The 20,784-nt window shown below is 44.4% G+C and overlaps 1 protein-coding gene across 17 annotated transcripts in view; it reads right to left on the reverse strand.

The window, feature by feature from the left end:
- Window positions 1-20,784, reverse strand: part of madd (MAP-kinase activating death domain) — a 105,458-nt gene that overhangs the window by 45,220 nt on the left and 39,454 nt on the right. For 11 of the 17 annotated variants that reach the window (XM_064335746.1, XM_064335745.1, XM_064335744.1 and 8 more), the window contains exons 4-10: window positions 11,776-12,079; window positions 10,597-10,728; window positions 8,661-8,774; window positions 8,376-8,456; window positions 3,613-3,782; window positions 2,440-2,675; window positions 211-373 (exon numbers count right to left, since the gene is read on the reverse strand). In XM_064335746.1, the coding sequence (XP_064191816.1) occupies window positions 211-373; window positions 2,440-2,675; window positions 3,613-3,782; window positions 8,376-8,456; window positions 8,661-8,774; window positions 10,597-10,728; window positions 11,776-12,079 (1,200 nt within the window). Of the gene's footprint in view, window positions 1-210; window positions 374-2,439; window positions 2,676-3,612; window positions 3,783-4,833; window positions 4,891-8,375; window positions 8,457-8,660; window positions 8,775-10,596; window positions 10,729-11,775; window positions 12,080-20,784 lie in introns of all 17 variants that reach the window. The other 6 variants (XM_064335741.1, XM_064335735.1, XM_064335737.1 and 3 more) reach the window with 1 other exon arrangement.

The following is a 20,784-nucleotide window of genomic DNA, read 5'->3' on the forward strand; positions in this document are numbered from 1 at the left end:
ACAGTCCGGAGTGCAGTACTTGATTCATTACAACACACTACAGTCCAATTAGGAGACCACTGGTGTTAAGCTCAAAGCAAACAAGCTCTAAATAATGACATTTAAACACATAATAATCTCTTATATTCATAATTTCAAAATCCTCTTCAAAGAAATGTCCACTTGAGGAGAAAACCGGGGTGTTTTTTTTTGGGAAGGCCCCACACGCACCTGTCATCAGTGGGGTCGGAGTCCACCTCCCTCTCCATCTCCTGTGGCACACTCATGGCTTCCGCAAGCTGGGAATTGGCGTCATACACGCGGTAGTATATGGGCTGAAGCTGGTGGGCGTACCACTTGGGCTTGTCGCCAATCAGGGAGGGATCATACACATCTGTGTGCAGGAGAGCATAGTGGACGTCCTCAGTCACAGGACGACGTAATCATTGACCAAGTAAACCCCAAACACGCAACCTAAACATCGACTTCCTGCAGATTTTATACACAGTGAGCTCTATAATGTTAGTATATACATACTTTTTCTTGATTTGGCTCTGTACTCCACAAGTTCAGACTTGTAATCATACAATTTACACATGGTTTATGTGCACTCTCTCACTTTGTGCAAGACCAGTTATATACACTTTTGTTACACCATATAGAATTTACAGCACATTTTCTACAAAGCCCTTCCATTTCAGGGCACCATAATATTTGGGTCATATTAATGTTATGTAAAAGGAAGTAGTCATGTTTAGTACTATGTCGCATATCCTATGCATGCAATGACTGCTTGAAGTCTGTGACTCAGACATCACCGGGTGTTGAAAATCTTCTCTGGTGAGGCTCTGCCAGGCCTGTACTGCAGCCAGACTGGTTGAATGACTTGGCTTGTCAAGAATTCTCCAGTTTCTTGCTTAGAAAATTTCCTTTGTTGCTTTAGCAGCATATTCGCGATCATCGTCTTGCTGTAGGATGAAGTGCCGTACAATGAATTTTGCTTGAACTTAAGCAGATAGGAGTTCATTCTGCTGCTGTTATCAGCAGTTATGTAATCAATGAAGACAAATGAGCCAGTACCTGTGGCATACACAACATACATGCCCAAACCATAACTCCTGCACCACCATGTTTTACAGATTAGGGCCGTGCTTTGGATCTTGGGCAGTTCCTTTTGGCCTCCAAAACTTTCTTGACATCACTCTGATACAAGTGCCCACAAGACCTCTTGCAGAAAAAACTCTGCAGGCCTGAAGTCTTGACTATGACTTTTTTTCTTTTCTCCGTCTCAAAAGGGGATGATCCACTTGGTTAGAGGCAGAAAAAAATGCTCAGCTTTAACAATTGAAAAAATATATTATTTTCCTATTCAGGAAATATTTGTATTTAGAATCTAAATCTGACAGACCAAACACATACGCAAGTATACATACAAGAACTGTAGAAACATTAACAACTAGTTTTAGAAATAAGTTCAATAATTCCCTTTTCTATTTGTTGAATTAATCATATACTTGAAGCATAACTCCATCTGCTGTGTATTCAGCATGAAGTTGTACAGATTTTATAGCTCAGAACATGGCAGGTGTGAAATCTGAATCTGAAACCATGACAAGAGTTCTTCATTTTCAGTTAGCCTACTAGTGATAACAAGCATCATCTTAGCTTGTAGAGGCTTGTTTCACTGCCCATATTCCAAATTAAGCTCCACTTCATGCCGTAGACTTAGTTCCTGTCATTAATGCATTACATTCATTTAGCAGACACCATGATCCAGGGGGACTCACAATGACAGAATAGATAACCTCAGTGTCCAGTTATATGCACAGCAGTACCAGAACCTGGGTAACATTCCCAGACTAGTGAGCGTAAGTTCAACATTGGTAAAGCAATAAATGCAAGTTAAAATATCTTAGAACCACAGTACAGTACAGTCACAGATAAACACAGCTAGCATACTATCACATATAGCATGTTAGTTGCATGCAATTACATTTTTAAAATAATTATATAATAAAAAGGGATTGGGGAGGGAATAGGAAGGGAGCCAAGACGTAATTTGAAGAGGTCTGTTTTCAGTCTGTTTGAAATTGGACATTGATTCCGCTGCCTTGACCTCCCTCTTAGGAGGTCTAAGCTCCATTTCAAAGTGGCTCAAAGGGGTCAATACAAACATATCGCGTTTAAAAAATATATATTGATTTGAGTGCAATTAAAGTCATGCGTATAATTTTCCTACATGGAACTCAAAGGAGATCAATGTGTAGACCTTTGGTGGTTCTTCAAAATGCCCTGACCCTTTTCCAATTAATAGCTTTTTTGAACTTCAACTCCATATACTAGTGCCTTGATTTTCTTTTCTACCAGGAGACCTTGATTTTCAAGCGAGTGAGTGCGTGAATGAGCGAGTGAATAAGCGTGTGAGTGATCCACAACCCCAAGCAGACAGCAGGCTCTTACTGTTATGGATCCTCTGGAAGGCCAAGTTGGTGGGGTTCAGGGACCACTCCCCAAAGTACTCCACCGCCTGTGTGTGCGAGAGCTTCTCAGCGAAGCCGGACTGCTTTGGCCGGGAGGCCAGGAAGGAGGTGGCCTGGAAGGCTACAACAGGCCGGGGGAAGAGCCGCAGGGTGCGCGTGTGCATCTGGAACCCCTGCAGCACGTTTGGGGAATTAAAAAACCTCACCATGGCAACCCTGCGACAGAGGGGAAGCAAACAAATGGGGATAAGAGTTGCAGTCTTAGAGAGAGGTAAAAACACCAACAAGCAGAATATGCAAGTGTTTGCAAAGTAATGCTATATTTTAAGCATCATTAGATGGTAGTAAAAGTGGTAGGAGTCATCTTTTAATATAATTCAGAAGACATGCGGATTTTTAATTCTACGTCTGCTCACTTCTGAAGTTGTGCTTGACTGAGAATACAAGGACGCACCAGACAGTGTTTCACTGCATATTCATCTAAAGTCCACACCAATCCTCTTTTACAAGTGAGACAAAGCCATGACGCTAAATGTATGGTCAAACACGTGGTCATTTCTAAGTACTGGCCTGGTAGTACAGTGTCTGTTATGCCACTGTCACATTGCACCAAGTTGTGTCAAACTGGGGTCACTCCGCGTTAGCTGGGTCAACTCTGAATACAGCACGCTGTTAATCAGGCCATAATCCAGTGGAGGCGGTACACAAAACAACATCATTTTATTTGTATTAAAAGCAAAGGGCCCAAATGTTGCACCTGCAAGCCATTGTTCAATATTTTTTTTAATTATCCATTTATTTATCCGAGTGAGTCCCAGTGAGATTAAAATGTCATTTTCAAAGGAGCCATGGCCAAATGGTCTTCCAAACACGTGGATTTTTGGTTTAAATCCCATCCTATCCCACAAAATAGCTGGGTTTAGCCAGCTAGGCTGAGCTAGAAAGACTGTGCAAAGCCTCTTGTGTATTACCGTGACCCCAGTGCAACTCATCATGGCACCACAGTATGAAAAGGCCAATAGTAGGAGTGTTAATCTGGGATCAGTTTTGCCTTTTAGCTCATGACAGACAAGGTGAGCACACGGCCAGTGGAAAACTGATCTGAGATCAGCACCCTTTAAAGGGCCCCGAGGGGTTCGAATTTATGCCTTGCCTCGTGGCTACGTCCACAGAGTCCACGTCATTCCCGTAGATGAGGGGGTTGAACTCCGTGGAGGGGGTGCAGGCATTGTCCCGGCCGCTCAGAAGGGGAATCTCCTGGCCCTCGTGGAACTTCTCCAGGTTGAGGATGGGCTGGGTGTTGAGACTCATGCTCGCTAAGGCCTTGAGGAAATCGGGAAGCAGGCGGGGTGGAGCCGGTATTAAACTGTTAGTGCGTTTAAAAGCAAGCACAGGCACTTCCATCTCAGGCGGGGGGGCGGTAGGCATCTAAGCTACAAAAACACTCACATTCAAGTGAGGTCTACAGTAATGACATCACATAATAGGAGAAATGTATGGTTGTGTGCTCTAAGTTGACTGAAATATGTTGAAATGGGGAGTCTTTACTAAGGTGGCAGACAAAATATTTATATGTTAAAATTTCAAAACCAGGCAATGAATATGTAACCAGTTAGAAACTTGGTAATAGGGTTGGACATCATATCCAGATTTTCAGATCAGCATTCCCTGGAGGGAAAATGTAGTGCATAACCTTGAATGGTCATTTCCATTGGAAATGTGCTACCAACATCGCCATACACGGGTTGCATGACTTTAAATGATTTTGTCATTGATAACCAATACAGGTAGCCATTTAGTGATGTCATCGCTGAACTGAAACAACTTGTATGTGAGCGTTGGGCAACCGCAACACCTGAAATGGAGGTGTAACTTAGGGGAGTTGCAGTAGAGGAAAGGTCACGGGACGGCAGTTATGAAGGAGAGGACTGATCAGAGCAGCTGCCTTTCATTCAATGCGTGTCAAAGGAGGACGGGTTATTTGGTCAGTTTGATGTACGATGCAAACGCCAGAGACATATTTCACTGCATTTCCGACCTTTTGTTCAGAACAAAGTTTTTGATGATTTGCTGTCAGTTTAACATTCCATCATGCTCAAGCCAGTAGCACCACACTAGCAGCGAGAGAGGACAGAAGTTCTCCATCTGTGAGGTTCTGTATGAATGTCTTTGTTAGCTGCGCTGACTTATGGCTACTGATGGAAAACTCAACATCTGAAATGAGTTGCGTTTAAACATCCCACTACTGATGGAAAAGTTGAGAAATCGTATATTAAAAAAAACATACAAGCAAAAGGACAAGCAAATTCTTCAGGTTCCTGAAATGTATCCGTGCAAAAGCATGGCAAACTCAACGTAAAAGAGAGATAGGAACCTTTTGGTCAGAGGCGAAGATCTGCCTTTGTGTGATCGCAGTCAACCTAACCAGACACTGAAGGACAAGAAAGATGGGAGGAGGTCACATGACAGACAAGGGCCAATCACGGTAGTGGGGGGAGAGGGCAGGTATGGGGCGGGAGAATGGAGGAGGCTGTAAGACCAGATGGGCACATGGAGAGAAGACAAACGGACATACAGACAAACGCACAGGAAGCAGACAGGACAAAACGCCATACTGATAAAGGACAAAGACACAAAGCATCACAGACAAACAGCGGGTTTACCAGAAGGACACAGCTCCTCCTCTTTGCCCTTCAGCGAGGCCAACATGAATCACAGTGGGGTTTCATGTAACATACGGTTACAGGTCAGGGGAACCATTTGGGAAAATGGTTTTCCCAATGAGGCAACTTCCCCAGTATATCTAGGGATCCCACCAAAAAAAAGATCTGATGCCACATGCATGCGTATGTCTTCCTTAAATGAAACCTCTATTTTACCAGGCAGGTCACTCATCTTCCTTAAATTAATTAACAGAGTATAATCATTAACAGAGTTTCATCCATAGAGAACCTCCCACTTCCACTGGCAGTACAGGCGAATGGCCAAATTCCAAAATCCCACAACAAACCTGACAAAGCCATGTTAACACGGCCAAAGAACCACAGAAATGTTTGTTTTTGGAAAAGTGTTATGATAAAGATAGTTTGAGAGAATTCTAATTCCTATCATGCCAGTTAGCCTCTACTAAATGCTGATGCAATATATGGCAATAAGTAAGGGAACAAGGCAGAAGAAACAGGCAACATAGTAGCAGCTTTCGGCAAGCTTATTTCACCCCTTTTTGAACTTGCCCCATAACAACGGACCTAGATCAAGCACGGACAGAGCCAGTAATAACACTTGCTGGCTCTCTATCTTCTATTGCATTAACATTTAAAAGGAAAGTCAATTTTAGTATATTGAAAACTAGCATAAGAAACTAGCTACAGTATCTTTCCTGGAAAAACATATCACCACCTCGCCAGGTGTCTAAATAGAAAAACTTTTTTTTTTTTTTGCGAAGGGGGTACTATAGTCATTCTTAAGGCTGTAATGCCTTAGTAGGTAACAAAATAATACAGTTTCTTATATTCTTGCAAAAAAGAAAACCCTTGGAAAGAACATGAACACGATTTCTCCAGCAAAGGAATAAAAGTTTGCTGTACTGCGCCTCTAAGTGTATCTACAAGATGTTTTTTTTTTCCAGCTATTCATACTTTATTGAGTAGCTCATGAATTTACTCAAAGTGAATTCATGATTTATACATGACATCTTGTACATGCTACAATTCAAACCCTTGATGTCCATTCACTCTTCAGGACGGCTCGTCCTCTGCACGCTAATCAGCTGCCTGCGCTAATTTTAGCACTACAGCTGGCACAGGTGCACAGAACCTTGGGCAGAGGAAAGCTTTCGCTGGATGCTTCGTGTTCAAACTTGCAGCAAGGAGCATAGGACGCTCAGATCGGCTGCACTGTCTAAAGAGTGAAGCGTCCTTTCTGACTTTTATGTGGAAGAGACAGGAGAAAGCTGAAAGAGAGAGAGAGGCATTTCAGCCCCAGAGGTGGGAAAAAAAGCAGCCGGCCATTTTATCAGCGAGGTTCTATTAATAGTCAGATAATGCAGAAGAGGCTCTTTTCCTGAGGGGAGCGGGGAATGCATCCGCGTTCTCCGTTTGTTTCCCCTGTAGTCTTTCTCCCTGTCAATGAGCATTCGAGGAGCTGGAGGGAAACACTGCCTTTGCAATGTCAATGCACGACCGCCTACATTAGACAGCAGCACGGGAACAGAGAGGAGCTAGCACAATGACAGTGTTAAAATACAGACATACAGACACGCATGTGAATAAATGCACTATTAGCACAGGGCTATCCTATATGCTACAGGCATCATATGGGCAGTTACACGTAGGGAAGGGCGATATATCGTGAGGATAATTACTGAATGCAATAACGATGGTAGCCACCCTGTGGTGTATTGTGTTTCTTTTCATTTTTTTCCTCTTTAATTATACCCTGTAGTACACAAGCACACTTCAGAGACAGAGAGAAATTCTTCCAGAAAACCGTCACCACTCATCTATTGAGGGACCATAAGACAGCCAATCAGCAACAGGCCTCACAGCTCCATGTTATTGAGGAAAAACACATCACATGATCACATGGAAGCTGTACGACCTTGATGCTGATTGCCTATCTTATCAACCTCCAATTGATACCAGTGGTTACATTATTTTCTCCAGAAACATTTCATGCAGCCTCTTTAATTTGGCTGTTTACTAACCTCTTCAGGTACAATTAAAAAGAAAAAGACAAAAGGAAAGATAATGGTCCATATGGTGACTACAACCATCACTGCCTTCAATAATTAGCACTGCGATATATCGCCCATCCCTGGTTATACGTAGCGCTAATCATCTACTGCGTAGGGCCTGATTCACAGTTCAATAAAAGTTTGGAACCATGATACCTGCACATTTATTTCTAAATGCGATTCATCAGTATTTAAACAGGATTCTGTTTAACACAGCCATGGAGGAACTGCGCACTTCTGTTACCCACGGACAGTACAACAGTTACATGGCAAAACCCCTGGTCAAGGGGGATAATTGCAACATGTCTGCAAAGTGGTTTTTGTTTTATGCTAAACATATATCAGCATTGTTTATGACCCCAAATCTCAATACTAATACTGAAATGACTCAGTGTAACTTGAATAAAATAAAATGTAAAAGGATGAAAGTCTTTATGAATCAGGCCCGGAAGGTTCTCTACTTCAGGTTTCAGAAGGGGGAAAGGGCAAGTGAGAGGTTAGGAGCCGTTACTGAGATCAGAGATGAACCCCTGGCAGTAACTGTGTTACCTGCATAAGCTATGGGATGCAGATTTAAGGGAAGATAAGATGGAGAGGGGAGATAAGATGGAGAGGGGAGAACAAACACACATGATCATCAATGTATTGCAGTCACTTCTAAGCCACTCAAGAGTTTTGACTGGTTCAAGCTTGAGTGGGGAAGAAGGTGAGAGGACAAGAAATGCAATCAGTACATCTTTCATCAGCTTGCTTCAAGCAGGCAGCATCACCACTGCGACTGGAGGCTAAATCAGTCACACATGCACTGTTGGATTTGCAGTTCAAAACTCAGCCATTGAACACTTAAAGCGCCCATGTAATTGTGACACTTGGACCTGCAGAAAAAATCCAATTACAAGAATAGATAAGATGCAAATAATATCACCAGCAGCCTGTGTGGACCGCAACAGACTGAAATTTCCCAGGTAGACGAGACGGCTGTTCCCTCTCGTCACTAAAGTTTCAATACAATCACTGGGCTGCATTGACAAATTTAAAGCTAAAAATATGAAACACTTTTCTATGAAACGTACTCTGCGTAGGACCACCATGTCAATTGAAAGACTTCATCAGATATGTTCTTAACATGAGCATAGAATCGATGTGAAGCTGTGCTAATGATACTGAGATTCTGGCTTTACCTGCTTCAGATGTTTCTTCAATTCTGTGGCTTCAGGCTCCGAGAGAGGGGGCAGGAGTTCCGCATTGCTGGGCTTAATGACCTGCAGGCCAGGAGAGAATAAGTCACTCTTCCCCGACCTCCCATTACTTTTCCACACCAAACCGTGTGCTGATTGTACCGAGGGCAACGCCAGTTGAACAAGTTCTGGGGTTCAGGCCCCCGGGCCATTACCAGAATGCATTGCTACGGGACTGCGGAAGTTCCTGGTGAATGAAATATCAGCCGGGTCGTTCCGAGCTCTAACCTTGTTACAGTCGAGATCCACCAGCCACACGTCGTCAGGCATCTTGAAATCGGATTTATACAGGAAGAAGCTGGCTGGCACGCCGATGATATACGGAGTGGGAGCCAAAAGAAGCTGGAAGGAAGCGGACAGGATATACTGGATTGCTTTATGTAAACAGTTACACTCTGTTTCCATAGGAGGACAAACACTACCGCTAATAAAATTAGGGGGAATTTATAATACTTTAAGAAAGCTACAACACTAACAAAAGGGCAACTTAAACTACACGTGATCAGCTTTCAGGATGTAGAAACGAGATCATGGCACTTGGAGAGGGGGCCTGAGTCATGGATAAGACCTTTGACATACAGCATCACAGACTTATAGTTGCTGCAGCTGTTACCTGCTGCTGGTACCACTTGCTGCTAGTTCTGCTACTACCACTGCTAATGCTGCTTCTACTAGTATTAATGCAACTGCTGCTGCTAATAACAACTATGCAACTAAAGTAGTCCAATTATTACAAATATTTCAATGGCTAAGGCTACAACAGCAATTACTACAGCTACCATGACCTACCTTTATCTTCTACAACTACTACAACTATTACTACTACTACTACTACTAATAATAATAATAATAATAATAATAACTACATTATATTACACTACAATAATAATTATATTATGATCTAACTTAGTTATTCTAGCTATCTAAATTCATGGTGTTTACAGACTCACTATCATGTTATGGATTCATATCGTATTGCTAGCTAGCTACACTAAATGTATACAATGTTACATGTATGTTGTAAATGCACCTTTGTTTGATGTTGTAATAAATTTACTACATAATGCTGTCAGCTAATTGTATGCTCATCATGAGAACAGCTAAGTCACGTCCTCAAAATGGCTTAAGATTCAAACCTTCTCTCAAAGAGCCTAATTCATAATCCTCAGAGTAGTGAAAACCATACAACTGTGAGGATTGGTTTTAATAGTGTTAAATATAACATTGCCAAGGTGGTCATCTGAAATGGCCTTACACTGTACTGGAATCAATAACTGTTAAGAGTTTGTATTTAGTTTGTGCAGAACTAGCCTTAATTCTCTTTAATACCCAATTATTTCAATGGTATTAAGATGACAGCTTATTATTATTTTGATAAATTCAGCAGATAAAAGATGAATTGGACCACTGCAATATGTTACATATACACATTACATTATAACATTCATTCCCCACAATGAGAATCAAAGTGATTTGTGGGGGACTATCACTGAGTGACTGTGCATTCACAGTAGTTAGCCAGTGAATTACATTTGGACAAATATGAATAATGATGTAGAAATTGGCCCAAACATGTAAATACTGTATATATTTACTTCTCGGCAGACACTTTTATCCAAAACAACACAGTATATGTATGCGCAACCAACTGAGCCGTAATATATTGTAATATATACTCTAATGAAGGATATATCAATTAATCACACCAGTTCAAAAACTGTTTGCTATGTACCAACAAAGTTTGTGGACAAGCTCTGCTAAAAAGAGTGACAAGATATGTGGTCCCAAATAGGACACATAGGCATGTTGGAAATGAAGTGTGCTTTATAAAAGTGCAAAATCTGTCAGTATATTGCCTCCAGCTTTAATTTCAAAAATTGACAATATACAGGACAGAGCATACCTCCAAGAATATGAATCAAGCTCTTTGAAAAAAGACTTAAGCAATCTGTCCACTGGTGAATACATGTGGTTAGAAGTACAGTAGGTATATATGGGCTGTAGCAGTCGTCAAAGATCAGTGCTAATACAACTTGATAAGAGAGCAGGCTGATGTTAGCGTTAAGGCTGCTCAATTTTATTTCCTGTCTTTTGAGGATTTCGGCAAATGGAAACATTTCACTTAAAACATAGTGTGATTAGTAACAATACGCAGAGAGCGCACCTGCTCTGCGGAGGCCATGCAGGTGGGTAGCAGGGGGATGACGGGGAACATGTACTCCAAGGGGTAGATCATGGCCACGAAGGCCATCACGCTCATCGACAGGGCGTTGTAGTCCCGCGACTGCAGCACCACCTGAGGAGCATTCACACACGGTCTCAAACGCGCGTCTGCACGTGCACACGCTCTCTACACGCCACTGCAGTCTCCTGCATCCACCATTCCTCATCTCCTGACGACCCTGGGGAGACTGTGCTCCAAAGCACGTTCTGTGAGCAGCCCATAAAATGAACATGAGCATCTTCTTTTCTACAGGATATAATAGAATAGAATAAAATACAATAGAATAGAATAGCCTTATTTTTCTCAGGGGGAACTTCAGGTATTGTATGTATATATATATATATATATATATATATATATATATCGCATGTGAAACTGTACACTATGTAGGTCACTCGCTTGGAAGGAGTGTGTAAGGTAATCGGTTCTGAAGCTTATTCTGGGACAAAGCACAATACCAAATTGCTTCCATGACGAGACAAACATTAGGGACAGATTATATGCCTGAGACCATACTGAAATTATGTAACTGTTGCGGCTGATGCGGTTACTGAATCAGGCCACAGGGTGTCTCTGTTCGCATTGCTGGTGGAGATGTAGTGTTGCTGAGATCAATGAGACTCACGACTGAGGCTTGTGAGGAAGAGATTGAGGGAAAATATGTGTGCGTGCATGTGTGAGAGCACGCAAGTGCGTTTGCGTCTAAGTGAGCGTCTAAATGCGTAGAGCTTTACGTCTGAATCGAGTGTGTGAAGGAGAGAGTGCATGTATTTTTTTTTAGTATGTGCGTTTGTGTGCAAGACAGAAAGAAAAAGAGATAGAGAGAGGTGAATGGATAGAGCTTTGCATCTGAAATGAAAAGGGCACAATGCTTTATGCCTGAAATGAAAAGGGCACAACATTTTAAAACCAGATAAATGCACTGGCCAGGAACAGAGGAACAATCTGACCCACTTTTCAGGAGACCAGCACAGGGTAGAATTCAGAGAAGAAATGAAAATAGAGACTTCATGAAATAGAGACTATGGGCCCAGTGAAACCCAAGCTGAGCAGTCAGCTAGGGCGCCAGGGCACACATTAGCCAGTGGGAGGAGACAGGTGTAATGGGGCGGGGCCTACCTTGTGCTCCAGCAGGATGCAGCTGAGCACTTGCAGGCAGGCGTCCACGCCCAGGAGCTCCAGCGGCAGGTGCAGGGGGAAGTCCACCATGGAGAAGCGAGAGGAGTCCGGCAGGGCGAAGGTGAGGGCGGGCTGCAGCTCCCGCGGGAGCACCTCCACGTCCACCCGCTTGAGCCCGGCCGCCGGGACCGGGGAGCGGAGCAGCCGGTACACCCACGACTCGATCTCCCGCAGGTCCTGCAGGAGCGCGCTGCTCTTCTCCTCTACCAGCAGTGACCCGGTGAACACCCGCCACATCGTGTCCCTGTAACACAGTGCAGCAGTGAACACCCTCCACATCGTGTCCCAGTAACACAGTGCACCAGTGAGCATCCGCCACATCGTGTCCCTGTAACAGTGCACCAGTGAACACCCGCCACATCGTGTCCCTGTAACACAGTGCACCAGTGAACACCCTCCACATCGTGTCCCTGTAACACAGTGCACCAGTGAACACCCGCCACATCGTGTCCCTGTAACACAGTACACCAGTGAACACCCGCCACATCGTGTCCCTGTAACACAGTACACCAGTGAACACCCGCCACATCGTGTCCCTGTAACACAGTACACCAGTGAACACCCGCCACATTGTGTCCCAGTAACACAGAGCACTAGTGAACACCCACCACATTGTGTCCCTGTAACACAGTGCACCAAGAACACCCTCCACACTGTGTCCCTGTAACACAGTGCACCAGTGAACACCAAACACATTGCGTCCCTGAAACACACCTGCCACATTGTGTTCCTGTAACACAGAGCACCAGTGAACACCTGCCACATTGTGTCCCTGTAACACAGTACACCAGTGAACACCCGCCACATCGTGTCCCTGTAACACAGTGCACCAGTGAACACCCGCCACATCGTGTCCCTGTAACACAGTACACCAGTGAACACCCGCCACATCGTGTCCCTGTAACACAGTGCACCAGTGAGCATCCGCCACATCGTGTCCCTGTAACAGTGTACCAGTGAACACCCGCCACATCATGTCCCTGTAACACAGTGCACCAGTGAACACCCGCCACATCGTGTCCCTGTAACACAGTGCACAGTCTGAACACCCTCCACATCGTGTCCCAGTAACACAGTGCACCAGTGAGCACCGCCACATCGTGTCCCTGTAACAGCGCACCAGTGAACACCCGCCACATCATGTCCCTGTAACACAGTGCACCAGTGAACACCCGCCACATCGTGTCCCTGTAACACAGTGCACCAGTGAACACCCGCCACATCGTGTCCCTGTAACACAGTGCACCAGTGAACACCCTCCACATCGTGTCCCTGTAACACAGTGCAGCAGTGAACACCCTCCACATTGTGTCCCTGTAACACAGTGCACCAGTGAACACCCGCCACATTGTGTCCCAGTAACACGAGTACTAGTGAACACCCCCACATTGTGTCCCTGTAACACAGTGCACCAGAACACCCTCAACACTGTGTCCCTGTAACACAGGCACCAGTGAACACCAACACACTGCGTCCCTGAAACACACCTGCCACATTGTGTTCCTGTAACACAGAGCACCAGTGAACACCTGCCACATTGTGTCCCTGTAACACAGTACACCAGTGAACACCGCCACATTGTGTCCCTGTAACACCAGTGCACCAATGAACACACCGCCACATTGTGTCCCAGTAACACAGGCACTAGTGAACACCCACCACATTGTGTCCCTGTAACACAGTGCACCAAGAACACCCTCAACACTGTGTCCCTGTAACACAGTGCACCAGTGAACACCAAACCACATTGCGTCCCTGAAACACCACTGCCACATTGTGTTCCTGTAACACAGAGCACCAGTGAACACCTGCCACATTGTGTCCCTGTAACACAGTACACCAGTGAACACCCGCCACATCGTGTCCCTGTAACACAGTGCACCAGTGAACACCCGCCACATCATGTCCCTGTAACACAGTGCACCAGTGAACACCCGCCACATCGTGTCCCAGTAACACAGTGCACCAGTGAGCATCCGCCACATCGTGTCCCTGTAACAGTGTACCAGTGAACACCCGCCACATCATGTCCCTGTAACACAGTGCACCAGTGAACACCCGCCACATCGTGTCCCTGTAACACAGTGCAGCAGTGAACACCCTCCACATCGTGTCCCAGTAACACAGTGCACCAGTGAGCATCCGCCACATCGTGTCCCTGTAACAGCGCACCAGTGAACACCCGCCACATCATGTCCCTGTAACACAGTGCACCAGTGAACACCCGCCACATCGTGTCCCTGTAACACAGTGCACCAGTGAACACCCTCCACATCGTGTCCCTGTAACACAGTGCAGCAGTGAACACCCTCCACATTGTGTCCCTGTAACACAGTGCACCAGTGAACACCCGCCACATTGTGTCCCTGTAACACAGAGTACTAGTGAACACCCACCACATTGTGTCCCTGCAACACAGAGCACCAGTGAACACCAAACACATTGCGTCCCTGAAACACACCTGCCACATTGTGTTCCTGTAACACAGAGCACCAGTGAACACCTGCCACATTGTGTCCCTGTAACACAGTACACCAGTGAACACCTGCCACATTGTGTCCCTGTAACACAGTGCACCAATGAACACCTGCCACATTGTGTCCCAGTAATACAGAGCACTAGTGAACACCCACCACATCGTGTCCCTGTAACACAGTGCACCAATGAACACCCTCCACATCTGTGTCCCTGTAACACAGTACACCAGTGAACACCTCCACATGTGTCCCTGTAACACAGTGCACCAATGAACACCTGCCACATTGTGTCCCAGTAATACAGAGCACTAGTGAACACCCACCACATTGTGTCCCTGTAACACAGTGCACCAAGAACACCCTCCACACTGTGTCCCTGAAACACAGAGCACCAAGAACACCCTCCACACTGTGTCCCTGAAACACAGAGCACCAAGAACACTCTCCACACTGTGTCCCTGTAACACAGTGCAGCAGTGAACACCCCCCACATTGTGTCCCTGTAACACAGTGCAGCAGTGAACACCTGCCACATTGTGTCCCTGTAACAGTGCAGCAGTGAACACCAAACACATTGCGTCCCTGAAACACACCTGCCACAGCGTGTCCATGTAACACAGCACCAGTGAACACCTGTCACATTGTGTCCCTGTAACACACCTGCCACATTGTGTCCCTGTAACACAGTACACCAGTGAACACCCGCCACATCATGTCCCTGTAACACAGTGTACCAGTGAACACCCGCCACATTGTGTCCCTGTAACACAGTACACCAGTGAACACCCCCCACATTGTGTCCCTGTAACACAGACCGCCAGTGAACACCTGCTATATCGTGTCCCTGCTACAAAGCAGCTGATTTTTAATGAGCCATTACATCCATACAGTTGACAACAGGGATTAATGAGATGATACAGAGTATTGATTCAGTGTATCGATATTTTGACCTTGCAATACATGTCTTATGTTTGTGAGTTTCCTGCAATCTGACAGGTTCCAACACGTTTTTGCCAGCGCTACGCTGCACAGGCCATATAATTCAGTCAGCTTGAATTGCTGCCCCCAGTTGGAGCCCCATAGACACAAGATCACAATTCATCAGAAGTAGAATCTGGTCACTGGTTTATGCTCAAGTCAAATCAGAATACTGCCCTGATCAGGCTCATAGTACCATAAGGTTAAGTCTGATAAGTGAGGCTAGTTTTTGACATTTTAAAGGCTAACATTAACCTTTGACTCTTTTCCAAATGGAAGGTATCATCTTTGTTTAAGTTTATATTCACTTATTAAACAAAGGGCTTGACTCCATACTGACAGAATTAATGACAAATCACTGGGGAAGAGCTGAAAAAAAGCTTAATTAGTGCTGCTGAAGAGCATAAGCTCCGGAAGGTTCTAATTTCTCCATTGGGCATCGACCCTAGAGTCACGACAGAGGATGTATCCTAGTAGCAGCTGGTGGGGGTGTGGCAAGAAGCAGGGTGTATTTACGAGGGAGGCTATGAGACTGTTTCTGCGTCAGATACAGCCCCCCCCCCACCCCGCCTTCCCCAAAGACACGCTACCAAGGAGGCAGACAGGAACACCGATCTGTCTGCCATTTGTGGAAAACAGATTAAATGTGCGTAGTGATGCGGGAATCTTTTGCTTGTTACCATAGCTCCTGGTGAACTGATCTTCCCAGGCCACAACTGACAGTAATTTCTACTTCATTAAAGCAATAAAGCTTAGGCATCAGTACAATGGGAGCTTACAGGCTACTATTGTCTGACATTTTTTTCCAGAAATGACTCAACTCAGGAATGCGCGTTGTTCCATCTTTTTCCTAACACTAGAAATTATTACTCAAAACATAAACTAAAACTCACATAGGTACAATACAAAAATATGTTGCGATGTGGAAACTCTACATTTTGGCATTTAGCAAATATGTACTTTAATCCAGGGCTACTCAGACAGATTACAATATATTTATAAAGCTTGATATCTTCTGAAACACTTCCAGTTAAGCATCTTGCCCACCAGGGAATCAAACCTGCAACCTTTCACATACAAGTCCAGTTCCTGCTACACTACCACCCTACACAATCAGCAGGTAGAACATTACTTGGTTCAATAAAGACATCGATGAGTTCAATCAGGTGGGTTGATGAGGCACCTTGAATAAAACATCTCTACAATTGGGTACCACCAACACAAATTTTAACAAGAGGCCAGCCATTTATTACTCAAGATTATAATACCATAAATTGCAGAAATTCTCTCCAGCAAAGTGGGAATCTTTCAAGTCGTTGCTTAAAAAAAGGGGGACTGCTAATCTTACTTATTATAAACCAAGAGGCAAAGCCTTTTATCCAAGATCCCCAATCATACTCTGACATGCTTTATGAACACAAGCTGTAATTTCAAAGAACTGCAACTTTCAGTCGATCCACTAAACCTTTTCATGTTACCATACCAACTCACAACAGGATGTCTGTGTTATATAATAAATTCAATAACACTGTTAGGCCTCGCCTTCTGTTTCCCTAGAAAGCACCATCAGCCACCTGTTCTTGCCAAATTCCAAGACATTAAGAACAGGAGCAAATCTATTCACCTTTGGGTTTATGTTCGGTTTTGAAAATACTGCATCATTACCTTTCTATGATAAATACTGCATCTGAAAGCATGCAAGAACATTATCCTTATGCATAAGGCATACTTTGACATCAAGCAGCGGTTACCAAAATATTACATGACAGTTGAGAAGCACAGCTATAAGACGAATGTCAGGGTCTTGAAAAGCTATATAGTCTTGCATAGGGGCCACCTAACAGCAAGACAGGGCCCCCTCACGAGACCAAGTAGCAGCAGGCTAACAACAGAGGCCTGACCATCTGACCACGATGCCCTCCATCTGGCCATGGTAGCCATCTGATGCGCCAATTGCATGTTTGTTTGATTAAGAGCCCTCGAGGCTAATCAACGCCGGTCGCGCCATTCAATTCCAGCGCATCTGCTGCGACTAGCAAAAACAAATGACAGTTGTGTTGTGTGCTCGCCTGCTGCGAGCGATCGCGCGTCCGTGGATCGTCGGGGCTCTCAATCTGCTGCGAAACCTTCTCAGCCTGCTGTTTAACGACGTTATGCAAGGTTTGCCACTGCTGCCAGAATTGAAATGTCACAAAGCTGCGAGCTGGCAGTTATTTGAACGAGGATACGGTTTTGCGTCTCGGCCCTCCGATGTAACCGAGCCTGCGCCAGTGGGAAGGGCATTCTGCGCTGTCCTTGGACCGACAAATGGCGATCGCAGCGGGAATTAGGAGCTGCTCCGATGTTGAAAATCATGACCGCCTCCGTCCTTCCAGATTCTTCCTAAATAGACATGGCTCATCAGGCTGAAGGTGACAGAGGCCTGGCCACAAGAAAGAGCCGTATATTAACTTGAATGGAACCAGATCTATCCCAAAAGTCCCTCCATTGTCTTGCCATTCCAGCAGCCAAAGGAGCAATCTAACAGCCTCCAATGACTCTGTCTTTTCATCCCATTACTTATAATTTCACATACAAAACTATTACTGTGCAATGAAGCAAATTAAGTAGCCTATCTGTATTAACACTTAAATTTGCCACTTACAGACAAGCAGTTAGCAATCTAAAGGGGGAAAAAAACACTTCCTACTTCCTAGCTTTCAACCTACCTCACTGTCATACAGTAGAAACTTCTACCACTTGCCTTTTGAACTGGCCTTGGAATTCAAAACCACTGTAAATATGAACATCAATGATCTTATGATACCCTGCAGAGGAAAACATGGGTTCTACCACTTGTTTTGTTTTCCTGAGCAGTGCCTCAGACCCAAGACTAGCAGATGGCCAACCTTAATTCACTCTGAACTGGCAACCCCCTCTTTTGATGAAGCCTAAAATGGCACCTGGGGCCATTCTCTGGAAAAGAAGGGAGGCTGTTACTGGAGGGGTGCTCTAGATCCCAGAGATCTAGAGCACTTAAGCTTTAGCTTAGGGCTGCAAAACAAGGTCCATAATTCAGAACAGATGGCACTCCTGTCATTTCTGAGGACTTCAGTGAGTCCATCGAAAAGTTCAGGCACTCGTTTTTTTCAAGCAGTAACAAGTTTTTTTTTTGTGATTATAGATGAGTGTCATATTCATAGTCATTTAATTTAAAATATTCTTAATTGCTTTGGAGTCAATCGGGACATGACATCTGGGATATCTAAATACATGTACAATACTCAATGCTTGCATGAACACAATGTGCCTGTATGGATGCATGAAAGCGATATAGCTAGTTTTTATTCTCATTGCTCTCTGAATCATCACTAGTACTGTACTGAACATTTCCCTCTGTGTATTTTATACACAGTTATGCATGTATACTGCTGGAGGCAAACCCAATGAGATTCATGAATAATCTATTTACCAACCTAAAACAGTAGTGGTTATAATTTCTTCAATCATTATAAAGGGACACATTTAGGAGTGCATACATTTTAGAAAGCCTTTAACCATGTAAGCAGTGATGAAAGCTTCTGAAATATTTGCTTTTGCTTTTTTTTTCCCCATTCTTTCCCTTTCCCATCACCCTTCTCTCTCTTTCACTTCTTTCTTTGTGCACCCTGCCCTTATCGGCTTCCAAATAAGAATAATATTTTTGTAAATGTTGATTTACCCTTTTACTAAACCTTTACCTAACTTTTCTTTGACGTCAAAATTTATTTTATATTTTCAAAAATAATATTAACACTTGAATATTTGAAAACCCAAATGACAGAAGGCACAGCATCTGTTATCTTAGCTATATTACATCTGGGACTTGGGAGTTTCTGGTTTTCCAGAAAAAGTCAATAAGTATGAGGCAACGAAAGGCTTACTGTACCGAGCAAATCAATAGCTCTCAGAGCAGATTCATCAGTGTTTTGTGCTGCCAGCAGGCAAACCTTTTCTCTGCATCTTACATTCTCAAAGAAACACCCTCGGAGGCTTTAAAGCTGCGCAGAGAACCTGCAGACCATAGAGTCCTCCAGGCACTTGCATAACAAAGGTCATGTGAGCATAACAACCGCACATCTGCCTCTGCCATGCCATAGATGTGAGGCTTCTCACTAAATCTGTTGCATAAACCGCACCTGTGAACACAGGCTTCTCCATCCTCATTTGAGAAGGACATCAGGACATTTCTGCATGCTGAGCAGCACATTTACAGGCGAATACTCTCAACTGGCACTGCACCTAACATGGCCACAGCTCACCTAAAATGGCTACAATACAGTACAGCACAAACCATGCAAATACCCAAGGGGTTCAGCTGGCAAAATATTCACAAAGAACATGCAGCTAAATATACTAAACGGAGCCCATTTTACCATGTTTGACTGGCAGGGGAGTTGTGATCCAGCCTGATTCTACGCCTGATTCTCAACAGTCGGCACGAGTTGTGTCTTCATTAGTCAGCGTCTGTGTATGTCAGTATGTAAAAATGACAGTGTTTAGGTTCGACTGTATGAGCCTATCCTCGTTGAGCATGTGCATAGTTGTGACTGATCAGTGTATGTATTCATGTGCACGTCGTATGGGTACCAGCAAAAATGTGAGCATGCGTGTGCCTGAAAGAGATCATTTGTATGTTCATGAATTAATGTGTGCGTTATGTCATGCACGCATTTGTGTTTGCATGCATGTCTGTGTGTTTGTACACGTTTGAGTACGTGAGACCGTATGCATGCGAGACTGCATGTGTGTGTGTGTGTGTGTGTGCACATTGTGCGTGCAACATGCGTGTGTTAATTCATGCATGTACATGAAGGTATATGTGCATCTGAGAGTGAGGGGGGTAGACAGAAAGAGGGCAGAGTGAGGAGAGAGACAAAAAGAGAGAGAGAGGGGGAAGAGAGAGAGAGAGATTTCATGTGCTCTGTCATATCCCCTCCCATGCTCCACTAAATATAGTTGAGTGAGAGAGAGAGAGACAGAGAGAGAGAAAGAGAGCGAGAAGGGGGGGGAGAGAGAGAGAGAGAGTGATTTCATGTGCGTTGTCATATCCCCTCCCATGCTTCACTAAATGTAGTTGACAGTCATGATGAAGCCATTTCAGACAGACCAGGCCTAGAGGAAGCCACACCATGAGAAAAGGCAAGGTCACCCTGGCTCACTCTGCTCTGCCTAACAGCATGCTTTATTTCAGCTCTCCTTACATCACATTTATGATCTGCTCTAAAACTAGAGGTGTGCAGATATGGCAGAAGTGAAAATGTGCTTCAGTGTTTAGTCCAACACAGGGCACTCAAGGAGACCTTGTGATGACAGATTATAACCTCTTCATGCACCTTATGTAGTAGCCTACATGGACTTCCCACCTGGCTAGCAGCTTAGAAAGTGTGCCAGCTAATATGTAGCCAACAGTATTCCTGGGCTTTTTTGTCAGGTTAGCAAATTCACTTAGGCCTATCTGATCACAAACTCTAAT

This window comes from Anguilla rostrata, chromosome 5 (assembly GCF_018555375.3).
Source record: "Anguilla rostrata isolate EN2019 chromosome 5, ASM1855537v3, whole genome shotgun sequence".
In the NCBI taxonomy this organism is placed as follows: domain Eukaryota; kingdom Metazoa; phylum Chordata; class Actinopteri; order Anguilliformes; family Anguillidae; genus Anguilla; species Anguilla rostrata.